This window comes from Pygocentrus nattereri, chromosome 4 (genome assembly GCF_015220715.1).
Source record: "Pygocentrus nattereri isolate fPygNat1 chromosome 4, fPygNat1.pri, whole genome shotgun sequence".
Taxonomy (NCBI): Eukaryota; Metazoa; Chordata; class Actinopteri; order Characiformes; family Serrasalmidae; genus Pygocentrus; species Pygocentrus nattereri.
The window spans coordinates 14,657,132-14,684,888 of NC_051214.1; the positions used below are offsets into that span (position 1 = coordinate 14,657,132).

General features: G+C 39.9%; 1 protein-coding gene and 1 long non-coding RNA gene across 9 annotated transcripts in view; one reads left to right on the plus strand and one right to left on the minus strand.

Annotated features, from left to right (window-relative positions):
• The window catches only part of sash1a (SAM and SH3 domain containing 1a), a 359,575-nt gene that overhangs the window by 292,057 nt on the left and 39,761 nt on the right, over window positions 1-27,757 (plus strand). For 6 of the 8 annotated variants that reach the window (XM_037537753.1, XM_037537754.1, XM_037537755.1 and 3 more), the window contains exon 2: window positions 16,860-16,988. In XM_037537753.1, coding sequence (XP_037393650.1) covers window positions 16,860-16,988 — 129 coding nt within the window. Of the gene's footprint in view, window positions 1-3,097; window positions 3,728-16,859; window positions 16,989-27,757 lie in introns of those variants that run through there. The other 2 variants (XM_037537756.1, XM_017713001.2) reach the window with 2 other exon arrangements.
• LOC108436480 lies at window positions 2,651-2,982 on the minus strand. The gene is made up of 2 exons (XR_001858529.1): window positions 2,913-2,982; window positions 2,651-2,827 (listed from the first exon to the last, which is right to left on the minus strand). It is a non-coding gene; the product is annotated as an uncharacterized LOC108436480 (long non-coding RNA).

The window sequence follows — 27,757 nt, forward strand, 5'->3', positions numbered from 1 at the left end:
CATAAAGGGCTGAGGTTATGCCTGTGTGTATGTGTTGGAAGGGATGGGAAGCTTATGTTATACATAAAAAAGCTCTACAGGTTGAGAAACCACATGGAGTTTCTTAACAATACACCTTTATCCTGTTGGAAGGAGCCTTTGATTATTCAGCAGGGAACTCTCACAAAGTATACTCGCATACATGCGCTCATACAGAGAATCAGCGGCCTTCCACTAAGCAATGACCCCTCTGTTTGAACAGGGCAGGGGGGAGCTCTCTTCTATTGTTGTCTTATCATTGAGGTCCTGCAGGATGGACTGCATTCAGAAAGCGAAAACACATCCGCAAGCATTTGTAGCATGAAGTCTATCACCATGGATAACACATGAATGGTGTTTATCTGTACTTAGTAAAATAAATCCTTTGGGGTGCTACTGACCATTGGCTAGTGTCATGGGGACAGACATGGTCTTGTGACAAGAACCTCTGGGACGACCTTTTGAGCTAAATGTGGGTAGGAACATAGACTTGTTAGGTTGGGAACAAACTGAGAGGGAAATGTTTAAACCAATTCAGCACCCCTTGAGGGCAGAGCTCAAAGCAGGAGGCGATAGTGCACTTCTCAACATCATCTGATGAGCAACAAGCCTGTTTTAAGCCATGTAATTCTAGTTAGATCACAAATTGGCTACTGTTGTTCTGTTTCAAGTCATCAAGTTTCCTGTTATTTTACTCTATTTACTAGTATTAATTATTCCTTAGCCCTAACAAAACAATGTGATGTCTGTAGGTGAATGCATAGTCAGGACATTGTGAACATTAACTTTATAAACAGAGACTGTTTAAGAGCTTCAGTAAACATGCTCCAGCTAGTGATGGGTTAATGGTCAAATATTCCTGGAAGGAATCATACATATGTCTGTTTATGCGTGTGTGCAAGCATGAGGGAGAGAACATGTGTTTAGACTGTTAGTGCTGAGCCTGTTGAGCAGCTGTTGCAGAGGCCCAGTCTGTGAAAGTCATTCTTCCCTCCCTTTGCCACGGAGCTGTGTGCGGATTAGGGTGAAGAGAAAGAGAGACGGTTCCCTATGAAAGCAAAATACACCATATAATCCTCATTATGTCTTATCTAGTGTCCAGTTGCAGTGGGAACAAGTTCTCTATTATTTCTTTCTGTCTTAATGTTAATAGAAATTGTCCAGGCTTTAGTTTTCAGGAGAAAGAAGATAATATGTAGCTAAGCAAAGAACACGATCATCATTCTTTCATTCTGTGAATGACTACACTGCTCCCAATACTTAAACAGTACTTTCAAATTGCTTACTATAGACTGTTGGCTTTAATACTAGAGTAGGCTAAGCTTGAAGAGAGAAAGTCATTGTTGCATATATGAAATTACACCTGACTAATAAGGAATTCTCTCACTGTTCTCACATACTCTCTATCTATCTTATTCTCTTTCTGTTTTGCTCACTCTCTCCATTCTGGCATTTGTCACGAGACTAGACAGCTGTTGCTGCTGCTTTGGGGAATGTCTCTGGCGAAAGAGATGGAGCAAGATTTTCTTTATTACAATAGCCAGACAGCAGAAATGCCAATTACTTTCAGCCTGAAGTTTATGCTGCCCCATTTCACACTGTCTTGTTGACAATTAGTTTCATCAAAAAAAAAAAAAAAACAACAACAAAACAAGGATGTATACCATACCATTTCAGACAGATAGCTTACAAAAATAATTAGGCTACAGACATGAATTTTGACCTGTATGGACTGACACTGATCGTGTTGTGGGGCGTTTTGTTGCCGATGATGTAGTTAGGGATACTTGCTACGCCTGAAGAAAAAACTGATCAGCCATAACATTAAAACCACCTTATTGTCCATTTTATCAGATCCATTATATGTGCACTTTGTAGTTGTCCAGTTACAGACTGTGGTCCATCTGTTTCTCTGTAAACTTTGCCTATCCTTTCACCCTGTACTTCAATGGTCAGGACCTCCTCAGGACCACCACAGAGCAAGTGTTATTTGGGTGGTGGAAGATTCTCTGACATGTTTGATTGTGTGTGTTGCACTGGTATGTGACACAGCAGTGCTGCTGGAGTTTGTAAACACCTCAGTGTCACTGCTGGAGTGAGAATAGTCCACCAGTCAAAATTATCCAGCCAGCAGCATCCTGTGGTTGGATGACTACTGGTGAAAGGCTATATGACTAATACAAAGTGTGTAGTCTTTGACTTTACATTTACAAGATGGACCAACAAGGTAGGTGTGTCTGATAGAGTGGACACAGTGTATTAAAAAACTCCAGCAGCACTGCTGTGTCTGATCCGCTCATATCAGCGCAACACACTCACCAACACACCACCACCCTGTCAGTATCACTGCAGTGCTGTGCAGTGCACTGTAATAATACTCACTATGTGGTGGCCCTGATCATTGAAGAGCAGAACAAAAGGAGGTTAAGACATCACGCAGGGAAACAAATGGACTACAGTCTGTAACTGTAGAACTATAAAGTACTATATGTTATGTGGAGCTGATAAAATGGACAATGAGAGTAGAAACAAGAGGTGGTCTTAATGTTGTAGTTGATCATTATGTTACATCAGACAAATACTATACCTGCAATAACTACTGCATCCTTAGAAATAAGATCAAAAGCATGTATACTTTCTATTTTTCTACATTTATTTCATGCAGCTTCCCTCAGGCTTGCTGGTAATGTGAACAGGGCGATGGATTACGTCATGGCCCTGAAATATTTCTCTCACGCACTTTTTTGTTTTGTCAGGACAATACCGCCGCTTTGTTCCTTTGTGTTCCATCGGCGGCCCGAAAGCAGGGCTGGAAAAGCAACAGGGAGGACAAAGACTTTTTAAATGACCCCATTGTCATCAAGGTTGGTCAGGAAAATCACAAAGTTTCTTACCGATGTTCACTTTGTAGCTCCGCAGCTAGGCTAAAGCGTTTCTCCACACTGAAGCTGAGCGCGAGCTGCTTGTGTTTTGGGGAGGAGAGACGAGTCGAGGGAGAGTTCACTCACTCCGGGGGAGGGACCGTGGAGAATTCAACAACAAGCAAAGGCTATTCAGGCAGTGTGTGCTGCATTTGTTCCCTTGAGGAGTAGTCGCCGAACAGTTTATAGGACTTTTGACGTGTTTTGAGAAGCTGTGACGACTAATTGGGGTTTGTTTTTACGCCTTGTCGCAGAAAGATCTCCCTCAGTTTCGAGGTAGTTCGCGCCAGAGGAGAACCAAAGCAAAGCGCTCGGCTTCAGCGTAGAGTAAGCTGGAGTGGGAATGTCAGAGTAGGTCAAGAAGTTTGTAAAACCAAATCATAGGTCTGTAGCTTGATTTAAAACGACGCTTGCTTTACTGGCTTTATGGAAGGTAGTCGGGTCTCAATGGAATACCACAGAATCGAACCTGGACTTTTTAGACCGTCTGTGTTATTTAATAGTAAAGGCAGATTTCTTTTCATTTTCTTGAGCGTTTGCGTCCAGAGGAATGATAGTTAGAGCACCCTACCAGAGTGAAAAAACAACACTGCTTCTTCTAAACGGGCTTTATTTGTCTGCTTATCTCCACCCCTGAGCGGATTAAAATACTTTTATTAATACTTAAGTGATTCCTTCAGTATACTTCAGCAATGGAAGCGGATCAAGCCTGTGCCGAGGAGGCGCAGGCGACAAGCGCTGTGGCGGACAGTTTTTCTCAGCTTTGGTCGGACGTGATGGGGATGCTGGTAAGTGTGGAATTGGGGGAGGGGGTGGGTGTCACAGGAAGGTCGCAAGAAACCTTCTTCAGCCTGGGAGCTCCTATAGAGGGGGGCTTCATTGTGGATGCTGTAGTTGTAGCTTACTCCCGACGCATTTTAATGAGGACTGAGGCGACACCGGCTGTTCCTATGCTGAGAACTGTACTCCGCTATCCTAAAGCTCAGGTTAGCAGACTCTTCAGCTGACTTGTAGGCTTCTCCTTGTTTTGTAGTCTACAGTCTCTCTTTAAGAGTGCTCAGAAGTCAGAATGGTTGAGTTCAAGTGCCCAGTGGAAACTGTTGTGGTCTGTGTAACTAGTATTAGGCTATATCAAAGCCCCAAAATATGGAAAGTTTGTTTAGCCCGAGGTGGTTCAGCAGTACACATAAGCCCATGATGATGCAATGGAGGAGATTTGCGCTGCAGTGTCATATGTACAATAACAATATGTTAAAATCATTTGTGAAGGTGGCAGAATTGAGCTCTTTCTTAAAAGCCAAATAAAAAAGCCAGAACAGTTCTGTATTTATCTGTCCCACAAAAGTATACCTAATATCTCTAATTTTGATTATTCTCTATAAATTATATAAAAAATGCTCCAATTAAAAAAAAAAAAAAAAAAAAAAACATGCTCCATGTCATTAGGCCAAATTTACCAACTTAAGACAAATTTGTTTAATGTAGGCTATAATTAAAACCACTTTTTCAGAGTTATAGTGCAAGGCTGAAAAAGGATCCTTACCAAAGTATTAGAAATTATTGAAACGTGTCATCTGACACACTTTTTTTTTATTCTTAGGCTGCCCAACTTTATATGCTTTTATGTAAAATAACTGTGATCATCATATATAACTGTATTTGATTGAACTCTGGGTCTGGCTGTTTCTCTGGTCACCAAACATGGCTCTAACAGGCTGCCTTAGTTAAAGCCTCTTTGCCACGATGGAATTCTTAACAGAAAGGATATGCATGAAGCTCTGCCTTGTTTACAGAACACAGGTCACAGCAACTAGATGCAAGGGTCAGAGGCAAGGATTTTCACTTAAAAGTGAATTGTTGGGGTTTTGAAGGTTGAGTGTGAATGTGATATGTATGTGGTAATGTGTGTGTGCTAGAGAATGTGTAGAATGATGCGTCTCAGATTCATCAACCAGCGTGCGAAACCTCCAACCAAACATGGAGGTGGGTTTCTGTTGTCAGTTATTTAAGCAAGGAGAAATATTAGGTTGTTTTTGTTAATGATCTGTCTTTCAAATGTTTGCCACTCTTTCACTTCCCCTCGATTAGGCTGTGCAGAGGTGCAACAAGTACTGAAGTAGTCTTACATACATAAGAGGAAAATCTTGAAGTAAAATTGACATTCAAATGATGAATTATTTAAGTAACACCAAAAATTATTTAATCTACTCTATTCTACAGTTTAGTTGAGGTTTCCAGGCAGTCATGTCAAGCCTGAGTGAAAGTATGCTAAGCTTATACCTGACAGTACTCCATGACATTCTTCAACTTCATCCCTCAAAAAGCAAAGCTCACTAGCCCTCAGCAATTTACATCTCCTAATGTTTGAGTCTTGCACTTTGAATGGTCTCAGCAGAATATATCCTCTATCTTTTGGCAACCAGCAGGCTAGTCTATATATATACAGCCCTCAGCGTTTCAGTGCTTTTCAATGGCCTTTGTCTGTGGGGATGCAGACCTGTGTGCTCTTTGAGCACCTCCCTGCCTCAACTGTTTTGAAAAGATAGGTGACTATATTATGACTGGGTTGCAAGCTTTGGCTCTGCATTGTGATAGTAGCTTGGTAGCGTGCCTGAGCAAAGCCTGCCCAGTCTTTAGCTCTGGGCTAACCATTGGTGTATATGTGCAGTTTAAAGCAAACATGATCTTCTAAGGTTTGAAATGAGCCTGATCTTCTAAGGTTGGGCACAAAGCCAGTAATGGTTTTAGACCAGTTATCAAACAGACAGGCCAGGTCACACATCATTCTCTATCATTCTCTCACTCTCCAGTTTTGCTAGAGCTAGGGGCTAACTAATGAAAGTGCTGTTTATATGGCTTAACAGCTAATAAGTGAACAGTGAACCTCCATAAGTAGCCATTCTGGCCTTTTATTGAAAGGCATGCATAATGCTAATATCACAGGATGCCTGGTAGCCTTATGTAAGGAGAAGTGTAAGGGTGACATTTTGAGGTTTACCAAACTGCAAGCCAAACTTGTGGAATGTTCCTAATGAGCATACCTCACTTTGCGTGTTATTTAAATATGGTCAGAGCATGTGTGAGCCCCATTTATATGTGGTTGTAGCTGAGTAAACTGACTTCAAAGCCACTTAACTGTCTGCTTCTCCTATTTAAGCAGGTCTCGGACTTATATGGTCTAGACTTTGTGCTGTGAGTAAAAAGGGTGTCTTGAGACACACAACACTATACAGTAACCATAAACGGGTGTAGACATATAACAAGAATAAATAAACCAGATCCTATCTACAGGCATATACACAAATAGAAAAAAAGGTGCCAAACTTTTAGGTCCCAAACTTCGGACATGCAGACACTCATAAAAATCACGTATAACTTATTAGATCTGGAAAAGCTTCAGTTGTTTAGAAATTGCATGTGTAAACATAGGGTGTGATTGGGTGTATTGTTTCATAGGTTTGGACTAGTGTGTCTATTCCTATCTCTGCTTATTATGTTGAATATGGAATCTACAGTATGTACACTACAGTAAAGACTGTTATTGACAGGGCAAAGCAGACACCCATAGTAAAGCTCACTGAATTAGGTTATTGTAGCATTGTGACTTCAGGTCTTAACTGCTCATTTGGCCAGTCCAGTGACCACAGTGTGAGATCTTCCCAACTTGACCAGTATGTTTCCTCCTGGAGGGCACTGTAGCCAAACCCAGATCAGGTCAGTGTGTAGCATACAGTCACTCTCTGTTCTTCCACAGCTCTGCTCTGAAAGAGAGCTCTCTTCAGAGCCTGTAAAGACCTCCCAACCCTAATCAAACTTCTAGAATTAGATGACTTCTTTCTGCCTCTACTCCTTTGTGTGCTCAGTAAGAAGTTGTGCCTTTAGTTGTTTTGGTTTCTGTTTGTGAAGAAAGAGGACGTAAATAAAGAAAGAAGAAGGAGAAAACGAGAAAGCATTGAGGGTAACTTCTTGCCTACAGTTTCACTGGACTCGTTGAGTCAGCAATATGCCTGCCTTGCTGTAAACCACAGCCCTCCTGATTACAGTTAATTCTCAGTCTGCCCACAGACCACTGCACATACAGTACCTTTCCTTGCTCTTCTCTTCCTGTTCTCCTCACCTCCTCATTCTCCCTCCCTCTGGGCCTTCCTGCGGCCCTCTCCTCTCTGCCCTTGCGGATGTCCTGAGGAAGCCCCTGATGAGAGTGGGACAGCACCTCTGACCCAGTGTCTGCTCTTTTCCCTTTCTCTCTTCCCTGGTGCATCCCATCTAAGACTGCTTCTTGCAGCTCCAGCTCATACCAGCTTCCCCTACCGCAGGGCGGTGCCACATGTCCCACCTCATACTTCCTGAAACATCAGCCCCTAACCTCCACTTCTCTTTCCACTTACCTTTCAGTTGTACTTCATATTCAAGATTTGTAACTAGTATGTTAGCCTATATGTTTAGTATGTTTCTTCTCATTTCTTATGATTGGAGGCAGGTTGTCCCACTTAACATAAGAGTTTGTGCCATGCTAAGAAGCAGGTCTAGAGTAGATAGTCTTTAGAGAAAAATCATTTATAAATCTTCATTTTTAAGGGCATACTGGTCTTCCACAACGCTCCATTGTTGAGATATAAGATTATGTTGTATTTTGTCTTCTTTATTTTTTGGCTGTAAAACGGGGTGATTTTTTAAAATTAGCTCTTTTAAATTTTTTGCATTCAAAATACTTGAGTCCTGGACTGTGGTTGTAAAACTTTGCAGTAATACAGTGGGGCAAAAAAGTATTTAGTCAGCCACTGATTGTGCAAGTTCTCCTACTTAGAAAGATGAGAGAGGTCTGTAATTCTCATCATAGGCACAGTCCAACTATGAAAGACAATATGAGAAAAAGAAATCCAGGAAATCACATTGTAGGATTTTTAAAGAACTTATTAGTAAATTATGGTGGAAAATAAGTATTTGGTCAATGACAAAAGTTCAACTCAATACTCTGTAACATAACCTTTGTTGGCAATGACAGAGGTCAAACGTTTCCTGCAAGTCTTCACCAGGTTTGCACACACTGTAGCTCGTATTTCGGCCCATTCCTCCTGCAGATCTCCTCTAGAGCAGTGATGTCTTGGGGCTCTCGCTGGGCAACATAGACTTTCAAATCCCTCCACAAATTTTCTATGGGGTTGAGGTCTGGAGACTGGCTAGGCCACTCCAGGACCTTAAAATGCTTTTTAGGGAGCCACTCCTTCGTTGCCCAAGCGGTGTGTTTGGGATCATTGTCATGCTGGAAGACCCAACCACGTTCCATCTTCAATGTTCTCACTGATGGAAGGAGGTTTTGGCTTAAAGTCTCACGATACATGGCCCCGTTCATTCTTCCCTTAACACGGATCAGTCGTCCTGTCCCCTTTGCAGAAATTACAGCTCCAAAGCATGATGTTTCCAACCCCATTCTTCACAGTAGGTATGGATGCAACTCAGCATTCACTCTCCTCCAAACACGACGAGTTGAGTTTTTACCAAAAAGTTCTATTTTGATTTCATCTGACCACATGATAGTCTCCCAATCCTCTTCTGGATCATTCATATGCTCTCTGGCAAACTTCAGATGGGCCTGGACATGTACTGGCTTAAGCAGGGGGACACACCTGGCACCTGCAGGATTTGAGTCCCTCTAGGCATAGTGTTTTACTGAGGATAGCCTTTGTTACTTTGGTCCCAGCTCTCTGCAGGTCATTCATCAGGTCCCTCCGTGTAGTTCTGGGATTTTTGTTCACTGTTCTCATGATCATTTTGACCCGATGGGATGAGATCTTGCATGGGGCCCCAGATCGAGGGAGATTATCAATAGTCTTGTATGTCTTCCATTTTCTTTCAATTGCTCCTACAGTTGACTTATTCACACCAACCTGCTTGCCTATTGTAGATTCACTCTTCCCAGCCTGGTGCAGGTCTACAATTTTCTTCTTAGTGTCCTTCGACAGCTCTTTGGTCTTGGCCATGGTTAAGTTTGGAGTCTTACTGTTTGAGGCTGTGGACAGGTGTCTTTCATACAGATAACGAGGTCAAACAGGTGCCATTAATACAGGTAACGAGTGGAGGACAGAAGAGCTTCTTAAAGAAGAAGTTGCAGGTCTGTGAGAGCCAGAAATCTTGCTTGTTTGTGAGTGACCAAATACTTGTTTTCCACCATAATTTACCAATAAATTCTTTAAAAATTCTACAATGTGATTTCCTGGATTAAGTAGATTAAATCCTTTTTTTTCTCATTTTGTCTCTCATAGTTGAAGTGTACCTTTGATGAAAATTACAGACCTCTCTCATCTTTCTAAGTAGGTGAATTTGCACAATCAGTGGCTGGCTAAATACTTTTTTGCCCCACTGTATATTAGAAGTTCTCATGTAGCACTGTACTTTGATTTATATGCTATGTACAGTGCATGTTTTTTGGTTTGTGTTTTGTAGACCCATGGCAATGACCATGAAGACAGTTCTGAGGCTAGGACTGCATCCTTGAAGACCACATGCTTGTCTTTTAGCTCTATTTGCTATCTAAGGTCATAGCGAAAAGGCACATTCCATGCTGAATGACCAGGGCAGCATCTGTTTAACAGTTTTGTGTGGAGTTGTGTTAGCATACATTCATGGTGATGGATGCAGTTGCTGGCCTGAATTTCGGTATCAGGGTAGAAGACACTGAGGAAAATTAGGCTATGGTTCAGTCTTTGCTCTTCCTCAGTGCTCTTTCTGAACTTTTTTTTTACCATACATTTTTCTTCTTTCCTCCTTCCAGAGAAGATCACATCCAGTCACAACCTAATTGCACAGTGTATCCTTTTAATATAGCCCAGCATGTTTATCATCACATGAAGGCATTTGAGATGGGATAATTTCCAAGATGTGAATAGGTCTCAGGCCTCTCCAGTAGACATTGTGAAATGTGTTTCCCTAGATTTGCATCCTCTGAAAAAGAACAGTCTACCAGTGGTGATTGTTGCTGCAGCACAATGGCAGTGCAGCGTGAATGTGGCCTCGCTGTTTGGTTTGGGTCCGAGAACTATGCAAGAGAAAACTTAATCTTGCCTCATAAACCCATTTCCTGCCTCTGTTAGTGAGCTGCAGTCAGTTTATATAATCATCTAATGCAGGTTGGACTAGCAGCAAGAAAAATGACAGGAAATTGGATATAAAGAATAAAGCATTCCACAGATTTTCCCTCTTTTTTCAAGTAGAATTCTAGTAATTCATAGTAATAGTTAATAGTGCCTTTTGCCTTAGAATGATTTTTTTTCTTTACATGTTTCTGGGTGGTCAGAGTGCAGGACAAGAATGTTGTCTAGTTGATTAGCAGGAGCCATCACAGTCACAGGTCAGAGGTCAGAGGTGAAAACTAGAGGGCTTACATATTACTCCTTCTCTTTGATAACCCTTTCTCCCTCTATGCACCTTTTCTTTTCTTTCTCATCATTTCCTCAAGCAGCGTTTCTCCTCTTAAAGTCCTGTGTGCTTTAATATGCCTGTTCTGGAGTTTGAGAGGTGCACGTGAGAACACCTAGAGCTGACCACAAAATGACCAAATTGAATTGCCTGTACTTTTCCTTGCTATGTTTCTGGGGAAGTGCAGCTTGGTGGTTGAAATTCTACAATCTGGTCAGCTCTCTCAGTTTCCAATACAAGGTCACAGAGATGGGATTGAGCAACCTGCTCTAATCTTTAATCTGCCTACAATCTGGTAAATGCTGTGACAGTCCAGTCCAACTCCTCAGTCTTCCCACATGTCAAGAAACAACCCGCCCCTGGGAACGAATGAGCTCATTAAGGAGGAATAACAAAACAGAGCCTTCCCTTAATGTTGTTACTCAACTTTTGGATGCAGGTCCGTGTTGTGGGAGGGTGTGGGCCATGAGTTAGCGTTGTTGCGTGTTAAGAGATGGCTCAACTGGACTGAAATGAGCTGCTCTGTCCTCTTGAATATTTGATTGTTACTTTTCTGTATCTGTAAAAATACTTTAGTCTTCAAGACCCTGTTGAATGTTTGACAATTGGTTTTATGTAACAGTTGTTTGGGATCAGCCTTGGTTAGGTACTGCACTCTTGAAAATAAATGGTTCCTGAGTGGTTTTTGGCTTGGAATAGGAAAAGCTCTAGAAAAGAAAAAGAAAAAACGTGACCATGTAGAGGTTCTTTAAACTTTTAAAAGGGGTTTCACAAGGAGTCTTCATTTGCAAAGTGATTCTTTTAAGGAATAACTTATTGAAATGTTCTGCATCTGATATGCTTCATCCTGCATCATTCTAGGGTGCACTTTTTTGGCATCTTTATTTTTAAGAGTGCAAGTCTGAGAGATTGTAAGAAACACTGGTTGGGTGTCTGTTGTATTGTGCTCTTGAGTAAGGGTGGTGCTGATTTGTGTGTTCAGTGAATCATCCTGCATGAACAAGAAGAGTTCTTGCCCTTCGTGCTCATGGACTTGGTTGTTGAGGAACTTGTTCATGCATATATAAACTAGGAATACACAAGGATGTCCATATTCATTATTGGAAGATAATTGCTTTAAAAAATTACTGGCATCTAACAAATTTTTTTTTTTTTGTTTTGTTTTTTTTTAATTGTGCTCTTGTTACTTCAATGCATTTATATCTAAATCATGTTGGAAATTGTTAAAATGGGACAAAATATACTAAGATAGCTTGCAACATATTTGAGGGGGCAGCCCAAGTGTAGCTCATATGCTAGAAACACTGTAATGTGGTAAATGAATGGTAGTCCCATTTTCTATATTTTCTGAACATTTATGTACCAGCATGGGTGGATAAGTACATAAAGAATATCATATATTGGCACCAGCACATTATTCCCCCACCACTCTGTGTATAACATTTAATAGATACATACACACACACATACAGGCTAAAACTAAAACATGAGCTTAGAGTTAGTGCAGTAATCAGTTAGATCTGCAGCTGGAATCAGTCACACACACACACACACACACACACACACAGACACACACACACACACACACACACACACACACACACACACACACACACACTTGCCTCATTAACTCACTGCTGGCTATGGTAATGAGAAAATGGGAGGCATGTGCTGTAGTCCTGGGCTTGGACTCTGGGCCTCTGCTTCTGATGCATTTTTTTTTGTTACTTTGTGAGAACATGTTGATAGTCCATAAACGGACAGCCTGTTCCTGCCTCTGTAACACCAACATCCTGTCCGCTGTCTGTCCGCCTGTCTCTTTTCATCAGTCATATCAGTCTCTCTCTCTCTCTCTCTCTCTCTCTATCTCTCTCTCTCTCTGCTGTATTTCTTGGTATGGAGTTAGGACAGTTTTAGATAGAATGGGAGGTCTTGGACAGCTTTGGCTCTTCATTCACTGTTCTGCTATTCTTTGGCCCAGCCTGGCCACTGCCCTGTAATTACAGCTAAGCCATGGGCTCTCCAGCCCAGCTAACTATGTGGTACTAGAAAGCGGTATAACGTCACAGGTCTTTAAAGAGTGTGTCAGATCAACATGCAGCACAAGGCTCGGCTAAGCAGCTTGCTAACATTGTTCAGCATCTGAAAAATGGCAGAAGTTCAGCTTCATTATGTTTTTTTATTTTTTTTTATTTTACCAGTTATCAGGAATTAGGAAAGGGAAGGTTCCTCTCAAATAGAGCATTTATCTCTGTACTAGAATGCTGGACCACTTGTGAATCCAAGAAGATCCAAGAGTTTCCTCTCTGTTTTATTATTATTATTATTGTTTTTTTTGTTTTGTTTTGTTTTGTTTTTTGGAGGAAGAGGCAGAATTGATGGAGGTTTATATGGCAAACTAGTTGATGATTACTTTCGAGCAAGAGGAATTTCTCCAACATTGATATTATGTTTTTGCTGAATAGTTGGTGAGTCCCCCAGCTGTTTGGCATCCATACGCAAGGAGATCGGAATGTAACTCTTGGAATGTCTCTGTGCAAGGAGTGCTCCACTGGGAATCTCAGTAATCTGAAGCACTGTGTTGGGAAAACTGGAGAATGGGATAAGTATCATCAGTAGAGTGAGAAGCCAATGAATTTTCATTAGCTAAACATTTGATGCTCAGATTCAGTGTTACTCCTACAGCTTCATTAATGCTTCAGCTTTAAATTGATAACCTGCTTGTTGCTTTGGAGTTTGGAAATTGGAGCTGAAAATGTGGAGATGTTGTGTTCTACTTTGCAAGTGTAGTTTTGACATAACTGGTTTCAACATTCTAAAAGTTATTCCTTTTTGTTTAATTCTAAGACACATAATGAGTAGTTAGCTCTATGTAGTGCTGCTTGAAATTCCATTTTCCAAATGTGGTCTGAAGCCCTGTAATTTCAGTGGTTTGAATCTCAAACGTAACACTTATGTGTTCATTGAAAAATCTGCATGTGACCTGAACTGTACAATAAATGTAGTCAGCTGTTAGGTCAAATATCAACAGCAGAATCATGGGGAAAATGCACAGCCAGGAGTATTATTTCCTAAGTGTTTAATGGTCTCTCAACAGCACAGCTGAGATTCAGCAGATTTCAGCCCGTTTCAGAGTTTATGTCTACATGGAGTATTTCCATACATGTGAACAGACCATTGTATATGGACAAAACCTACAATCTATATACCGTGCTATGTGGAAACACTGAGTCATGTTACTTGAAACACAGTGTCTTCAAACAGTTCTATCAATGAAGAGTTTCAGATAAACCAGGTTCATTTAAAACAACATGCTGAGAAACTGAGCAGCGCTGCAAACACTGTGCAATGAAGCTAAAGCTGGCAATGTATATGGTAGGACAATACGCTCACTTTTACAGCCTATTTTACAAAACAAATTCTCATATTAAAATTTATACTTTGCTATTTTATTCAGTCAGAATATAAGTCAGCATAGATGGACTTTGGTAGCAAATGTCAACTTTTTTTTAAGCGGTTTACCCAGTCGTCACCCATGTTGGGGAAGCAGATGTGATTGTGTGTTTAAAATCACACAGTGTATTCCTAGTAAGAATATACCAAGGGGAAATGTTTAAAGTAATCAACAACTTTGTGTACGACTGTCACGGAGTCAGTATCACTTTGCAGTATGAGCATAGCCTCCTTCACTGCATTTGTACACTCATTTACACTACGAGTAAATGAGTGTGGTATTGGCACCCGATACCAGCATCAGTATCGATGCATCCTTAGTATTGACACATGTGAAAATGAGTGCCGTGCTAATAGCTCCCATTTGTGGGAGTTCAGACTGCTAAACAGGTGCGAGTGTGCTCTTATTAATGTAAAGTTTTCAGTTTTTAATAAATATTTTCTTTTCTCAGTAGCATCTGACTGTTTTTCAATACTTAAGCATGTGTGTAGACGTACATTGTATTTGTTGGCTTAATGGCCTGAGTGCAGATGTTTATCCCTGGCTGGAACTACCCCCAGATCCAGCATATTATAAGCCTGCAAAGTATTATTATTACTCAGGAGTATCAGGAAGCCTAAAATACTGTAGTATGAAGAGTGTCCCACCCATATCCAGTAGCTAAAATTCTGATTCATATCAATAGGGTATCGCAATCCACATCTCACTGCCTGTCTTTGAGCTGCAAGAAGTTAGGCACATACTCTTTGTGATTGGGTGTGTGAGGCCCTCAATTTCCTACCGTTGGCCCATACACACAATGACAGGATGTGTGTGTTTGGCAAAGCTATTGCCGGGCAGGAAGAAGGCATTTCTGTTTGACTTTTCAGCACTATGGGCTTTAAAGGCCATCTGGAATGTGCAGGGGTTCAAGACCAGCCCAGGGAAAGGTCTTCTTTCTTTTCTTGAATGGAAGACGTGGCTTAAGATCTGCCGCTACTGATAAGGGCTAGAGTTTATATTTAACTCTCTCAACTGTGTCTTTTCAGGGTTATTAATAATTTTCTAGAGAAAGTATACTCCTTTCAACTAAGGTGCAATTTTTAGCAGATGACTCTTCATTTTTCAACCTTGCTTTGTAACTTGTACTGTCAGATCATTGCGGTGTGATGGTAGAGTAATATGGAGGCAATTGCAGCTGGTCACGGTCACAGGCACAGGCACTGCAAATCACACGTCCACTTGCTGAGGTCATAGGCTGGCAGCACCAGAGTTGAATGTCACACGCTCACACACAGACAGCTGTAGGGGTCAAGATGGGTCATTGTACTGGTTGGTGTGTGTGTGTGTTTGTGTGTGTGTCTGCTTTTGAATTTAAGGCTGAATCTCTCTCCGTCAATAAAATAATACCCCTGTTCATGACACAAAAACTGCTTTCAGTGCGATTGCAATGAATTTATTATGACCACAACAACTATAAACAATAGTAGTGTCACTCCAGAAAGAGACATGTACATACACCATAATTACAGACTGAATTCTGTAGTGGAGAAAAAAGTGATGAAAAGAATGGACAGTCACAGACTGTGTTTTTCATTCTAGAGCAGTTGACCTGTACAGTGTAGTGTTTTAATCAGAAAGTATGTTTTGTGTGTTAGGTATATGGTCCTTTGTTCTGTACGTTTCCTGAGTCTAATTAAAATCATGTATCTATGACAAGGTTTTAAAGGAGTTTGTTTAAGAGCCTATGCTTGTGTGCATGCTCATGGTTGTATATATGTGAATCAACCACTAGGATGAAATGTTGGTTTTGGTGCTGCATCACTCTCTCTCTCTGTCTCTCTCTCTGTCTCTCTCTCTCTCTGTCTCTCTCTCTGTCTCTCTCTCTGTCTCTCTCTCTAAATCTAGTATTACACCATATATATTTTACTGTATCCTATGCTGCATATTTAGCATGTTTGCATCAGGACTAATAGCTTGCTAATAGTGGTATTTGACTGGTAAAAACTATGCAAGACTGGACTTCACTAAAATGTAAAATTTTAAGTAAATTAGGTGATGCGTCCCTTTGCTGTACTGTAAATAAAGAAAAGACTGGCCCTTGGACTGCTGATATTTAAAATAAGACACATCTCTTGAAAGGGTCAATGACTGTATTATCATGACCAGGTACATCACAATATGGTACTTAAGACACTTCCTAGCTGCAGATTTGATTACAAAGACAGCATTTTTTGTCTTGTTAATGCAGAATGTGAAGTGTTGAATACAATTTTTTTTTAATGTGGCTTAACCTGCACTCAACAGTCTGATCCAACATATCAGATGTCGGAAGAAATTGTGTCATGACGTATTTCATATCATGACATAACACTTATCATATGGCCTGGTTCGAGTCTGTAGTCTAATCAGCTGGCATGCATCACCAAACATTTAACACAATTTAAGTTCCTGTTCTGTTTATTTAACTTGGTCATTATTAACTGCTAATGCTACTTTTCTATGGTTTCTTCTATCAGCAAGACATGTCTTCATAAATGTAGAAATATACTAAAGAAAATAATCTGTGTGTGAAGGAAGCTAGCTTCGGCCATAGTACTTAAGCCAGAAAAGTAACTAGCTCTGTTGTATTCTCTGTAATAGCTCTGTAATATTGTTTAGATTATATTTATCTGAGGCCTAATAAATGTTCTCAACTTTGCCATCATGCTGTGGCATTCTGGTTTAAAACCAGAGTGCTGCAGATAAACAGAAATTATGCACAGTTAATGGCAGAAAAATGCCATATTTAAGTTTGTTCCATATAGAGAATGTGTTAACTTAGAAAATCAACACACTGTGCAATTTAATTGGGGTGTTTTTAACCCTTTGCAGTTCTTTTGTTCTCACCCCCCCCCCAACATTTATTTCAGTCCATTCATGAAAAGGTCAATAGATTTTGCTGTTGTACACTTTAGTACACCTTATGGTTGTACCTCTTGTAATAGTGTTCTTCTGTATGTGAGCTTTCATGGTGTTCAGTGTTGCTGTAGTTTGATCAGCTTTGTCTCTCATTGTCTTTGTATGAACAGGACGGCTCTCTGGGTAATATAGATGATCTGGCCCAGGAATACTCGGAATACTACAACACATGCTTCAGTGACGTCAACGAGCGCATGGAGGAGCTACGCAAGCGCAGAGTTTCTCAGGAACTAGAGATGGTGAGTTTATTCTTGCACAGTCTATCGTACATTCACACAGTCTACTATCAAATGCTTTTTACAGGTTTTCCTTCTCAGTCCAAATTCACGTAGCCTACTTGTGTGTTCTCCAGCTGTTCAGAAATGTTAAACTAATATTGAAGAGATTAAGGAACAGACTGTGTTACTGATGTACATCAGTACATCAAAAACATAATTATCCTGAGGAGCCCTACGTTAAGGCTTGTAAAATTGAAGAATTTGTCTGGAAATCATTAACACAGTCAAATGCACACTGCTTGACCTTTTTACTGAGGCCAAGTGCATGTTGCAGCATGCTTTTCTAGATTTCTGAACAAAAGCAGTAATTCTGAAAAGATATAAAAGCAGTAATTCTGAAGAGATTTTTTTTCTCCACGTGTCTATTGGGCTGTGAATAGTCTGAGACTGTGCCTTGTATAGCATGGCAGTCCAGATGTATCCAAATGCTGGGACGACTTCTTTGTAGACCAGTTCTGGTGCAGTGGACAATCTGCCCAACAGTCCAGCTGACTCACATGCATGAGCATTACTTTCAATACTTTGCTATTTTCTAATGATGAAAAATGCTTATTCTGTTAGTGCTGCTTAACCTGGCATCCTAATATAATCCGTTTTTACCATAAACCAAGTATGGACAACTTGGCATTAGAACTGTGCTCCATGGGTATGGAAATGACAGTAAACCACAGCATTTTTCCTTTTACGTCTTCATATACTTATTTAATTATTTGTACAAAATGGCCTCTGCAGACCTACGGTTTTGGCACGTTTATTTTTATGAATGTGCATGCAGTGTTGTACATGCATACATCCAAATTCTCTCTCTCTCTCTCTCTCTCTCTCTCTCTCTCTCTCTCTCTCTCTCTCTCTCTCTCTCTCTGTGTGTTTGGATTGTCTGTAGGGTTTCTCTCTATGATGAGAAGGCCTCTAGCTGGGTTTTTCTTTGTTTTTGTTTACTTTGTGTTTCTGAAGACGCCATGGCTTCCCGCGCTCAAAGCGCCTGTGTTCTCAGTCTCCATCCCAGGGATGTAGGCTAGTGGGCCACCCCGGGGGTTGCTAAGAAACGGACAGACTTATTGAAACATGCAGCTGGGGCTGGCATAGCCTAACTAGGCATTTTTTTTCCTCCCCCTCTAAAAGAAGCAAAGAGAAAAAACATGAAGTGAGAATGAAAGAAAACATTCTAATGCTCCAGCTCAGCTGTGGTGGCTGACCCGGGTGAGGGCGGGCCGCGTTAGCTAAGCTTTCGTAACACAGTCATGGTGCTTTTACTCAGGTGTTCTAGACCCTTTCATAAATGGTGTATGTAATACTTTGTCATGCTCTCTTTCATTCATATATTGAATTTTCTAGGTTTGTTCCTTCACATTAGAATAATGCTGACAAATGCCTCGTATGAGGGGTTGGGGTCTAAAGTAGATCTTCCTCAGCTTAGCAACTATACAATATGCTCTTTCCAATAAAAGTGAGGAAAATTTGCCACCTGAGTAATTTTGATTTTACTGTGGCTCTTTAATTAAGCAAGAAAACAAAACCATTTCAGGTATTTTTTGTGTATGTGTAAACCAGCTATTTGCCGATGCTTTTAGAGTATATTGCAGCACTCACCTTCAAGTTCTTTAAAATTTCATTGTTGGAATGAAGACCACGTTTTGCCTGAATAACAATTTTTTTTTTTAATTTATTTAATTATTTTTTGCAAACCTTTGTTTAAAATTTAAATCCTTGGCCAAAAAGGTTGTTTCAACATCTGAAAGTTTTGTGTGCTGACATCACCACAACAACAACAGAAAACTTTTGGGATAAGGCAGGACTTCATGACCGTTTATTTATATATGTGTATATGTGTATATGTGTGTATATGTGTGTGTGTGTGTATGTATATATATGGATGGATGGATGGATGGATGGATGGATAGTTTACCTCTCCTCCCAATTAGTACAGTGGTCGGGATGCAGACAGCTTGAATCAAAAAGCTGTATTCACTGCTCCGTGGGTAATGCCTTGTCAGTGAGCACTGATTGATTTTTCTGTAGCACTTTTATTATCCATGCTGAAACCTTTAAAAAGGGTTTCCCAGTTAATAGTGGAAACATGTCAGCCCTTTGAGACCAAAGGAATGAACTTTCCCCCCTTGACGAGACTCAAACCCTGCCATGTGGTTTTTGTTTAGTGTCTTTTCCCAGTGTTATTGATTTATCCATGGTTCATCTTATCATGGTAAAGCAGCCTTCAAAGTCTGTGCAGAGATTTTGCACTCTCTGGATAGATTTTTCAGACTTGGATTAAACCTTATCCTGGACTAAAAAGCCCCTTTAACTTTGTGCAATGGACCACAGATCTTATCCAAGTCTCCTGATTTAACCTTTTTTAAAAATTGTATTTCAAGCCTATATTAAGCATCCATGTAGCTTATTTCAAGTATCCATCTTTAACCTGTTTTCAGAAAACCAGCCCTAAGGCTGTAGGTGAGAGAGGAAGTCTGTCTGGGTTTGGCCTGTGTACAGAGACAGTAGGAGTAGTGAAGTAGGTCATCTGTGTCTTTAGTGTCTTTGGTTTTGTGCCATGCTGAAGAGAGAGGAAGTACTAAGCTGGACTTGCCACAGACTTTAGAGAGACTTGGCTAATGGAGACTCGGGCAGTTTGGATCAAATTATGGGGATTTACTGGGAACATTAGTGCGTTCCACAGCTGGACAGGGCTGCTAGATGAGTTAGAACAGCAGGAAAGCTAGCTCCTCCATCCTCTCTCTTCCTCTCTCCTGTTCCATGAATGCATGCATAGCAAATAGGCAGTGCATTCATTCATCCAGATATTGCCTGGCTGAAGAATGTGGTAATGACTTGTACACATTTTCCTCTTTCTTTTCATTTAAGGCTTCATGATGCATGTCTGAAGCTTTGTTATTAGGATACTGCATATTCTAAAGCTACCATGTAATGAAAGACAGTTTTTCTGTTTAACTAAGAACTGTTAAAAGTGATATTATAGGTTAAAAAAAAACTTTAATGACATTTGCCCATCAGTGTCTGGCATGGCACCCTATAATTTTGTATCGCCATTGTGGAAGAATAGCAGGTGAGCAGGACAGATATAAAGGCACATTCTGTCTGGTGCAGGTGGCTGCCAGCCAGGCGTATGCTGAATTCCCTCATGGCCAATAGCAGGTGATTATTTCCTTTCTGATCGTCAGTTTAAATGCCAGGCTAATGGGCTCATATTTCTGCCTCCCCTCAGAGGCATGACCTTTTTTGCAACCTTTTTAAGGCTTCTCACATGAGAAAATGTGAAAAGACAGTCTCTTCTCTTCTCTCATGTCTATCAGTAAGCAGGCAGCTAACCTCTGTTCTTTAGGCGTGTGACCCCTCCAGTAAAGATCAGGCTGGCTTTAGGGCCTGAGCACAGTCAGAGAGAGTGAGGGTGAAAGATTGTCAACTATAACCAGAGGCAATACTGAATGCCATTGTCACAGTAGCACAAGAATTGATGTTCATTCAGACAGTAGCTGAAAAGAAAATCGGACATGCATGTATGTTATGGTGCCTGTGAGCAGAGCAGAGCAAACACTCACCACTGGAATTCCATCATTGCATATGCACGCCTCTTTTAGATTTCAAAGGAGAAGTCTACATGTAGTTCACAGCATTAGTCTGCTTTCACTTCTCTGTACGTTGCTTTCTATTCAGCCATTGAGAGCTTTTCTCAGATGCCCCAGGCACGCAAACTGAATCGGAATCCAGTTTATTTCGATTCCTCAACCAACATACAGCAGGATTTTCCCACATAAGCCTGGAAGGGACACAACATAGAAAACTGAACATTCTTTTGATGTAGTACACATTTCAGCTCATTCATCATCTAATCTGCAGACTTCACTGCATGAGGTAAGTCATGTAAATCTTAAACATAGGATAGGATAGACAGTATGATGATATTGTCACAATCATGATAATCATGAGAGATTTTTGTCATCATGATATGCAGTATACATTTCTAAGCACACACACACAAACACACACACATATATATACACAAAACCCCAATTCCAATGAAGTTGGAACGTTGTGTAAAACATTGTGTATGTTAAAGGGAAAGGTGATGTAACACAGTGGTAAACATGCCCCTGTCCCAACTTCTTTGGAATGTGTTGCAGACATCAAATTCTAAATGAGTGTATATTTGCAAAAAACAAAGTTTATCCTTTTGAACATTAAATATCTTGTCTTTGTAGTGTATTCAATTGAATATAGGTTGAAAAGGATTTGCAAATCATCATATTCTGTTTTTATTTATGTTTTACACAGCATCCCAACTTCATTGGAATTAGGGTTGTAATATAATATAATCACTTACTACATACTAATTACAAGACCTACAATGCAAACTGACTGAAGTTCTTCTTAGGCTGTATAAGTGTATAGTAGTCACAAGTATATAGGTATTTTGTAATAGCAGTTTTTGTAGCAGCCATTGTAAAAGTGATCTCAGTGTGATACTGTGTATTATGAATATTTTTAAATATTGTGATTTTATTGTTTATTTTTTCCACATCAACCACAAGGATTCCTATATGGTTCCTTGTTTGCTAGAAACCAACTGGTTTAGAACCTTTGTTAAATAAGTTCTTAAACCTTTTCACTTTCACCTAACACATTTCTGAAACTGGTCCTTTACACAGACATTCATTGAAAGACTCCACTAGGGAACCAATAGTAGTTCCTCTTTGGCGGATAGAACTGGTTTTGACACCTTTATTTCTATGTGCGTGCAGTGCTGTACATCCATGCATCCAAACCTCAGCGCTCACTTTCACTCTCTCACTCTCTCATTCTCTCTCTCTCTCTCTCTCTCTCTCTCTCTCTCTCTCTCGCTCGCTCGCTCGCTCGCTCGCTCGCTCGCGCACGCGCGCACGCGCACACACACATTGTTATAAGAGCTGTGTGATGATAAAGGCCTTAAGAAAACATCCTGTCACCAGAGTATGCTGTCTATTTAATCTCCATCATGCACAGACAACAAACCAGCCCACCCTATAGAACTCATATCCCCCTTTCTCTCTCCCTATCTCTCTTTCCATCTATGTCCATTCATGCTCTACTCTTTTATCTCTCCATCACCAGCCAAATTCAGCTGAAGCCGCTCGGCTGCAGCAACAGCAAGCACTGTAGCGAATGCAATGTGAAGTCATGTGTCCCTTGCACAGCCAAGTCGAGATGTAGCCCGTCAACACAAGACGCCATCTGTAGATAAGTAGATAGTAGACAGTGATGAATATTTGTATTTCTTATTGTTGTTGTATATACCTAAGCATAATAACAGCCACACACAGTAAACTGAAAGGCAGAAATGAGTATGCCAAACAAAGTTGAAGCAGAAATGGTAAAGGGATATAATTTTGAACAGTGGGTAAAATCTTAATTTATTTAAGGGAATGTGGTTACCATACATTTAGATAACCCACAATTCATTTAAGTGAAAGTTGTTTTCTGGCATCTTTTAACTTTGTACTGGAGCTATGAGCGATCAAACTTATTTAAGAATTATATCCTTCAGTTAGTACTGGCGCACACTGCATGCATGAATCCATACATTTTCACTTAAATCAAATCAGCTAAGAGTTGTAAAGTGATCTCAAATAGACTTTTTAAACCCAATGTAATAACTGAGGTAATAATAAGCTAAATATACACAAAATCATCATTTATACTGTACGTTCTCCTGTGAGGTAACTGTCCCAAACCCTAACCACTAAATTTTAACTGGTGAAAATAATACTTAAATTTTATCCAGTGTTTTTTTAAAAGATCGTTTTGAGCTGAAGTTGAAGTTGAAAATAAATGATTGGAATGGTCACTCATTTATTAAAATAAACATAACTAAGGCATATGGTCACTAAGAGATTTAGTTTGAAGTCCAAGTCAGTTAAGTCTTAAAAGTGTTTTTATTTCTGAACCAATTTGAACTTCTTCTTTCGGCTGCTCCCTTTAGGGGTTGCCGCAGTGGATCATCTGCCTCCACTTAAATCACTTAGATCAAATCAGCTAAGAATTGTAAAGTGATCTCAAATAGACTTTTTAAACCCAATGTAATAACTGAGGTAATAATAAGCTACATGTACACAATCATCATTTATCTATTATCATCATTTATCATATTTCTGAACCAATTTGAACAGTAACAAAAAAAACAGTAGTAGCAGTCACCCTAAGACTTTTTTGTCATACATTGTTACATAGCCATCTGTTTAAGAACCACATATTTAAGATACACGGTTTGACCTGAATGTGAGATGATTTAGACATGCAGTTAACATAATGCTAATTGGTGGCTAGCTTCTATTCTTTGTTAGATGCATTAGCTTCATAGTTCATGGGCAAAACTACAGAAAAGGCTGATGTGCTGTGTTTGGGGTAGGGGAACAATTGTGGTCATTTGTAATTTTGGCTAAATTGTCACTCACTCAAACATTTGCATTAATGCAACCCCCAGCAGCATTAGTTTGTGTGCAAGTTGGAATAGTTAGGTGGGTTTAGCTTTCTGTCTCCCTTTCTCTCCTGTGTTGACCCTGTAGTGAGACTAGATGTGGGTGCGAGTCTTCTCTGCTGTCAGACATGTAGGAACAGGCCCTCCTAACTGCCTTAGGTCACAGTGCACCACCCCAACTATTACTGGCCCATAACTCAAGCAGCCTTCAACTTGGCTGCTGCAGCTGGCTCACTGCAGGTCCATCCAACTCGCTCCCCTTTAATCACACTCTTCTGGGTTTGCCTGGCTGGTTTGCTTGTAGTGAGCATAATGTATTACATACAAGTCAGTGAGGGCTTTGTCTGCTAATGTTTAATAAGCTTAAGAGTGGCCCATAATAGTTTTCTATTTTTTTCCCTTATTATGAGGGGAAAGAGGTTAAAAAAAATGCTCATCAGGTCTGATTCTGATTTGGGGCGCTATGAGGGAACTGATCATATTTAACAGAGATACAGACGCAGCCTGACCCGCGATAAGCTGCAGTGTTGGAGGTCATCGCATAATTACAAGAAATGATCAGAGCCGACACTTCAACAACCTTAAACACACAAACATTCATGTGGGATGAGGTGAAATGGCAAGGGAGTTTAATAGCTCTATGGATTCGATGTAGATATATTACTGTGAGGCTGTTGAAACAATGTGCGTTCAGTTAAAATAAAACATGACAACAATAAAAAAGAGAGAGAACCACGAATAAAAGAAAATGTGCGTACAAACTGCAAAACGTTTGCTCAAATTATGATTATTATTTTTTATTTTTTATTTTTTTACCTCCGCCCCCCAGGGCTCCGAACCTTATTTCGCCATGAGGAGTTATTCCTTGTCATGTTTTTCTTGTTGTCATACCCCGCCCCCTTTACGTGTGTCTGTCCCTGTAGTTCAGGTTTAGGCATGTTGTGTTGTGTTATGTCCTGAGGCGTTCCTGTTTTACTGGGTTATGTTATGGAGGTGAACCTTGCAGATCTGGCAGAGGTCCAGATAGAGGTCCAGACTGTTGAAGTGATTTGGCGCAGGCAGTGTCATACTTAAACCTACAATAATACTTATGTCAAAATTGAACTCAATAATGGAAATAGTTTTCATCTCACAACAATTTAATCACAGACAATTTAGTGCTTCAGATTACCATGATTCAATCTCATTGAATCTCACTTATTGTGTGACTAAAGGAACAATTTACACAGTAGTGTAATACAGGGGTTAACTGTCAGTATTAGAGCTAGGCCTTTAGTTCAGGACAAAATATCAGAAACCAAGAAAAAAAATCACCTCTATGTAATAATACTATTTCTCCTGTGGAATTTTTGTAGTGTGTTACCACTAAGCTAATAGCAATAATTTTTGTTTCCAACCAAAACTTGACATTAGAGTATTATTTCAACAACAGATATTAAATATAACAAGCATTATGACCATATAAAATAAGAATGAACTAAAATTACAGGCATGTTTTCTTTTATTCATTAGGCCTTCTCTGAAACCTTCTCTGAAGGGCTAAAAAGCCCTGAGGGTTCCACACTGGAGCAATATAGTCAACAAAACATTTTGATTTTTATTTTATAATAGCATTAGGATTTTATTTAGGCAAAAAAAAAGAGTATAAACTTTTATTGATGCATTTGATTGTGCAAACTTTGTTAGTGCATTTTTACACCCTTTTCCCATTCCCAGTGAAAGATTGTTTACTGTTGTTTTCCTACACCCATGTATTATGACTTGAATGCTTAGAGAAATGAAAGTTATTACTTGAAATGCTTAAGTGAGGTCAGTGCAAAAATGAGTGTGTGACTCATTAGGAAAACAAGGATGTTAGGCTGAGAGTGGGTGGACCTGTCAGCAACTGGCATTTGTGTTTCTGGCAGTGATGCTTCTGCAATGACAGTACAGACATTACCTGCCTGACCTGTCATTGCATGCATGCGTGGTGATGATTACTCATGAGTACTGGGCACTCAGGTAAGTCTGGCTCTTCAGGCCTTCCTGCTCACCCACCTGCGGTCTTTGTTGACTCGGCCTCCTGGAGCCTGAAGTCTCCTTCATTTAACCACAGCCACATCCACCTACAGCACACTGCAGCTGTTCAGTGGCCTGTTTATACAGACAGACACTGTGTGTGTGTGTGTGTGTGTGTGTGTGTTTGTGTGTGTTTACTGTCTATCCATTCATTCCATTACTGCTGAGATTTAATCCTCATTTTTACATTTTCTCCTGCTCTCTTTTCCCTTTCTGTCTCTTCAGTTAAGAGTGAAAGAAAATTGCTGTTTATTGCTGTCCACATTTTGGTTATGCAACACTTCATTCTGCTTGTGCATTTGTTTTTTTTTTTATTAGTTTGGTTGTGGAAGCCCTGAAAGGTATTTATAATTTTCATGAGAGTTTTACTGCATATTAAAATAGTTTCAGCAAACCTCTCTGTGTGTTTTCCCTGCAGCTTCCCCTGAAGCTGTGTGTGCTAAAGGAGTTTTCAGAAAACTGTCTGTTTGTCCAACTGTACATTTATGCATGTTGTGAAGTCTCTATTTGAGTGTTATAGCATGTACAGTGTGATGTTCATTAAGCTAAGTGTTGAAAAGTTGCCAAACCAAGTCCATGCATAAGCAATCAGCATCAGCAGCATTTGAACAGAAACTCTTTGCTTCAGTGTCCTGCCTCTTTCCTACTTCTCTTCTAACAAATTTATAAAACCTGGTACAGGAACAGGCATTTGATGTGCCTACATCCTAGCTTATAAAAAATGACTTTAGTTATATCTGTAGCTGTATTCTGAAAGTTGGGTTGTAGCTGAGAGAATGATCTTTCTCTTATGAAGACTCTTTGCTAGTATTTTGCAATGCAAAAAGGAACACTCCACTATAGTTTTGTTGTCACAAAACATTAATTTAATGCTATCCCACTAAAGACTCGACTCAAGCTTGCATTGAAAGCAGGGAAATTTCACATTCAGTTTACACTCTTTCAAACAAATACACAACTAAAGAAACATACTGTTGTCACTGCTGCACAAAAATCCTATACCTCCAAATAGTTATTCGTCTGGAGAATAAAATACGTAAAATAATTTGTTTCCAGTACATTTTAGACCATTTTAGTGCTCTTTTCATCATGAAATTGTAATATAATGTAAATGATTACTAGAACTTATGCATAAAATTAATGCAAATTGTCAAATTAGTAGTAGTAAACAACTTGCATTTGAACATTAATTCTGCAGATGTAGTTGCAGATGAGGTGGGTTTATCTGTCTCCATTGCTCAGGCAGATCATTTATGGTTTGTTTTGTGGTCCAACTCATTCATGCATTATGAAAATGAAGTGGTCCCAATCCGCTTTATGTTTTGCTTAATGGTTAAGAGCATTGAGGTTTATCATATGTATAGCCACAGTCTTTCAGCATGTGTCAGGTGTTAGATGAGGATAAACACTAATCTCATCTCCTCCGTTTGACATACTTGACTTAGTAGGTAACACTACTCACAACAGTGGCTGCCTGTGGCTTTGTGCAACCTTTTAGGAGAGAGCAGTACTAGTGTATTTAAACTATAAGCCATTATATCTCATCTAAGTTTATTTACATTGTGAACACAAAAAGAACTGGGGTCATTTGCAGCTAGTTCCCTTTCAAAATTATTGTTTAAAACTGAAGCATAATTGAAGCTAAAGTACAGTGATTTAGATCGAGCTGCTCATTCCAATCTCAAGCAGTATTACAGAGTATTTGGTTAAGTGCATTCGGTCTGGGTGATGTAATTCATGCAAAAAAGAAAAATGCTAGCTTTAACTTCCTCACCGCTCTTAACCTTCTACATTTTTACTTTACATTTAGCTGGGAGAGCATGGAACTGAAAATAACAGTTGTGCTTTAGACATTCAGCCTGCTTCAGTGTGTCTTGCTGAAGTAAAACAGCTGAGCTAAAGAGGCTGGATTTTCCCCTTGAGCAGCTAACTTTAGACCTGGAACCTTTAGAAGTAGAGAAAGTTCCTCTAATCCCTGTCTACGGCTGGGTAACAGGAGCAGAAAGAATATATATATATATTGAATAATATGCAGATGTAATGTTTTATTCACATTTATTATGAATACAAATAGAAAGAGGCCTTTAATAGCTAAGCAGCAAGAGTTAACTTGCCCCTGTCACTGCTGTATGTGATTTACTGTGTGAGTACATTTTGTAAGATTTTCTATATAGCTCAAGTGCCCCAGTGGTTAGTTAAATTATGA